The 3,821-nt window shown below is 36.9% G+C and overlaps 1 protein-coding gene across 1 annotated transcript; it reads left to right on the top strand.

Annotated features, from left to right (window-relative positions):
- The first annotated feature begins 2,483 nt into the window (after positions 1 to 2,483).
- Positions 2,484 to 3,292, top strand: LOC149533796 (TMV resistance protein N-like). The gene is made up of 3 exons (XM_089805913.1): positions 2,484 to 2,575; positions 2,633 to 3,064; positions 3,151 to 3,292. Exons 1-3 carry the CDS (start codon positions 2,484 to 2,486, stop codon positions 3,290 to 3,292), a joined length of 666 nt encoding a protein of 221 aa, XP_089662039.1.
- The last annotated feature ends 529 nt before the right edge of the window (positions 3,293 to 3,821 follow it).

The raw sequence follows: 3,821 nt of genomic DNA, 5'->3' as shown, positions 1-3,821 counted from the left end.
AGACTCTAAATAATGAGCACTATTAACTCAAATATGATTACAGTTTTAGAAGGTAGAACTAGAAAACTTTCTATCAGACAGGGTATCTAAATTCCATCACAAAATGTAAGTCTTGGTAGCCAAGTATTGAGACATAGCCATGTTATGCAAGATCTAGGACAGCTGAGAAACTCTCATATAGCATTAGTAGGGTCATTGTTGTCTATAACATCTAGCGCTCCACCTCAAGCTCTGCATGGGGTAACTAGTAAACTTTAGGGGAAACAATCAATGACTGAAGAACTTGCAATGAAGTTAGTTTTATCAAGGATAAAAATTACACCTTATATATCTTCATCTACATCTACAACATCTCCTTTGCTTTCCCTTCACTTGGTGTTAAAGTCTAGGGTAGGTTCCCACAGCAAAAATTATGTGAGTCAAATATTCTCATTCATCTCATGAGAAATCAGCCATGAATTCTAGCTCAACTAAAGGAGTTTTTGTAGAAACTATGGTATCAGTCTTAGTCTTGGGTTGAAACCATTATATTCTCAATCTAACTTATTTAAGAGATTTTAAATGTTGCAAAAGAAATTACTCATAAGATCGAGGACTTCTCAGAGAAGGAAGCTATTTTCAGATTTTGAGGCTTTTCGCCTTCCCTTCGAGCTCTTTATGCTTAGATATTTAAGCACTGGGACTTGTTGATTTTTTAATCTATTTAGATTTACCTTGTGGCTAGGGGTTTTTATATAGTCAAATTTGATGTAGCTAAAGATAGGAGGGCTATTTTGTGTAGTCACTTCAGCTGGGAGGATCATTATCCTTTGTTAGAAAAACCCTAGCACAAGGGTTTCGATTCTACATCTTAATCTTTTTCTCATATGCCTCTTTGGATTAGGCTCCCGAATCTTCCCCATCATGCCTGTGGCTGGATTCGGTTCTTGAAGCTATGGGAGATGACATTGGATACTTCCAAATGGTGGATTCTAAATCTTCGGATATTCTTCATACTACTTATGCTCGCATTCTTGTGGTGGTTGATAGTTTGAAGGGCCTCCCTAAGAAGATCAAACTTGAGGTCCCTAATAGTTCCTAGATTCAAACTCTAGACTATGACAGAATTCCTTTCCATTGTAGGGTCTATTCTAGAACTGGACATGTTGTAGTGCGCTACCCTATAGAGTTGAGGAAATCAAAGAAAAGACCTTCTTGGTGGTCTGGGGCTTTGGTTTAGCATTACTTTTTCCTTAAAGACTCTACTTTGGTCTCCCCTAAGACTATGGTTGTTGCAGGTGCCTTTAGCTCTTCCCTGTCTAACAAGGCTTCTAGTCCATTGTTGGATGAGGATGTCATGTTTCCCCTCCCTCTATGGGTTGAGATCCTATGGGCAATTTTTCTGGTATGATTTTTCCTATTTCTCCAATGGGTATGATGTCGATGCTTTGGTTTGGGAGAAAGAGGCTTCTTTGGTGGAGTAAGGTTGGACAAAGCTAAAAGAAAAAAAAACACAAATGTTCACAACAGTCCTTTGATTGGCTTCTTAGATCTCACTCTTTTGGGACTAAAGGGTCCTAAATGGTTTTATTGAGTTGTAATTCAGTGGCAGAAGTGTACTATGTTATCTATGAGGCCACCACCCTAGTCACCTTATTTTGGTTGGTGACTTGTTTCACCTTTGGTCTATTGTATCTTTTGTTTGGGCTCCATTAAAAATATTTTGATGCATAAAGGGTTGTAGGAACCCTTCAAAACCTATTTTCCTTAACAAAAAATAACATAATAAAATTCTGATAACAATATCACAATTTATGTATTATATTCTATTATACTCTCAATATAAAAATATATCTATTATATTCACAATCTAACTTATTTAATAGATTTTAAATTTGACTCAAAAACTACATAATAAAATTATGATAACAATATCACAATTTGAATTGCTGTGAAAAATATCTCCTACTGTGCTTTTGTTCACCAAACTACCCTAATTTTAAACAATATCCATTATGCACATCCTTCACCCTACATCTCAAGGTATCTTAAGCTTTAAAAAGCAAGTAAAACCAAGCATTGAAAACAACCAATTGTAAAAAATAGGAGATAAAAGAGAAATTAATCTCATAGCCTTGCAAGCATAGATCATGTCATAGAATAAAATATTTGAGATTTCAAAGTAGTAAGCACAAAATATTATAGTGAAAGAATAGGCCAATCCAGGGAGTGTGCCAATGTATCATGAATCATTCAAATATTTCATATTGAATCCATAATTTCTCCATTCCCACTTGTCATGAAACATAACAAATCAAACACTTGCACCAATCTATCTCGACATCATTCAAATCAATTTCATATTAGACCTATTGTTTCACCATATTGACATGACATCAACTATTACAAATCTTAAACTTGTATTAATCTATCTCTACATCACCCAAATCAAAACCAACCTATCTTACTATGAGAAAAACCTAAGAGCAATAGCTCTTATTGAAATGATTAACCTCTGGACTGGAGGTGGGCGGAATCATGTTGTTGGGGCAAAAGAGGGGCGAAAGAAGATGTTCCTGCTTGTGGGAGAGGAAGGGCAAGAGTCCATGGGCATCGACAACTCGGTAGATTAAGGAATTGGCATCATCTTCAGGTGTGGAAAGGCAAGTGTTGCCCGCCATTGTAATTGTGATGTTAAGCACAAATTAGCCAGCACAATCTATCACACCCTTGATCTTCTTGGCTTTCATGGTTTTCTAGACTGCGAAGATTTTGAGTTGGGTGATTCAATACCTCGAGAAATAGAGGAGGCAATGCACACTACAACACTTCATATTGCTATTTTTTCAAAGAATTATTCGCAATCTCCCTCGTGTCTAGCAGAGCTATCTTTCATGCTGAAAACTGGTGCCCCAATTCTTCCTGTCTTCTCTCATGTTGAGCCCTGTGATCTCAGACGTTATGCGCATGCTTTTTCCCAACACGAAGAGAAGGAAAGGTACTCCTCAAGCATGCTAGGGGACCGGAAAATGGCACTCGGAAGAGTCTTAAATCTCTCAGGCCACGTATTCAACAACGATAATGGGTAAGATATTCATTATATGTCTCATACTCATATTTGAATGACGTTTCATTGTTATTTTTCTGGTTGTAAATGTTATAGTGATAAAGTTATGTTGTTGAAGAGCATAGTGAACTTTGTATTGAGAGTGATGAAAAAAGATCCTTGGAGGTTGCCAAACATCCAGTTGGAATGGATGAAATTGTACAAGACTTTGAAAGGAGTCGAGAAAAATATGTGGAGAATGAGTAACATCAAGTACAGATTATGGGGATCATAGGGTTCGGAGACTCTGGTAAAACAACACTTGCCACAAAGCTTTTCAATAGGAAATACTCTTCTATTGACAGTTCAAATTTTGTGCATGACGTAAAACAACAGCGCCGACTGCACTTCCATGTTCACATAAGTCCTCTCGAATCGATACATGGTGAGGGAGATCTTTTGCATACTCCCAAAAGTCCTCTCGAGTCGAGCGCCTTCGCAATCCCGGACATGGACTTGCTGATGTCTTCCATTTTGCTCTGGCTTCTGAAATAGGAAACCACTACATCCAGTCTAGATCTTCTGTTGAGATAATGGGTGTTGCATACATTGCATAATATTGTTATTTTATTATGTAATGTTGTGCCTAGATAGACGTGCAACATGTAAAGATTCACATGGAATGTTCTTGATGAGTTGTATTATAAGATTGTGAAAATATTTCATGTAATTATTTAATATTGAAAAATAAAATTAAATGCCCAATATTAAATGTGGGGTCAGTGGGTTAGGTAGC

Source organism: Cupressus sempervirens, chromosome 10, assembly GCF_028749045.1.
Source record: "Cupressus sempervirens isolate cs-2001-9-10 chromosome 10, ASM2874904v1, whole genome shotgun sequence".
Taxonomy (NCBI): Eukaryota; Viridiplantae; Streptophyta; class Pinopsida; order Cupressales; family Cupressaceae; genus Cupressus; species Cupressus sempervirens.
Note: the sequence above shows the minus strand (reverse complement) of the source record. Positions and strands in the feature narration are given on the sequence as shown.

Excerpts from the sequence above, each read along its gene's own strand:
- LOC149533796 (XM_089805913.1), top strand. The coding sequence starts at position 2,484 with ATGATTAACCTCTGGACTGGAGGTGGGCGGAATCATGTTGTTGGGGCA. Across the intron at positions 2,576-2,632 it reads CTGCTTGTGGGAGAGGAAGG|GTGTGGAAAGGCAAGTGTTG; the intron begins GCAAGAGTCCAT and ends CATCATCTTCAG. Across the intron at positions 3,065-3,150 it reads GTATTCAACAACGATAATGG|TTATGTTGTTGAAGAGCATA; the intron begins GTAAGATATTCA and ends ATAGTGATAAAG.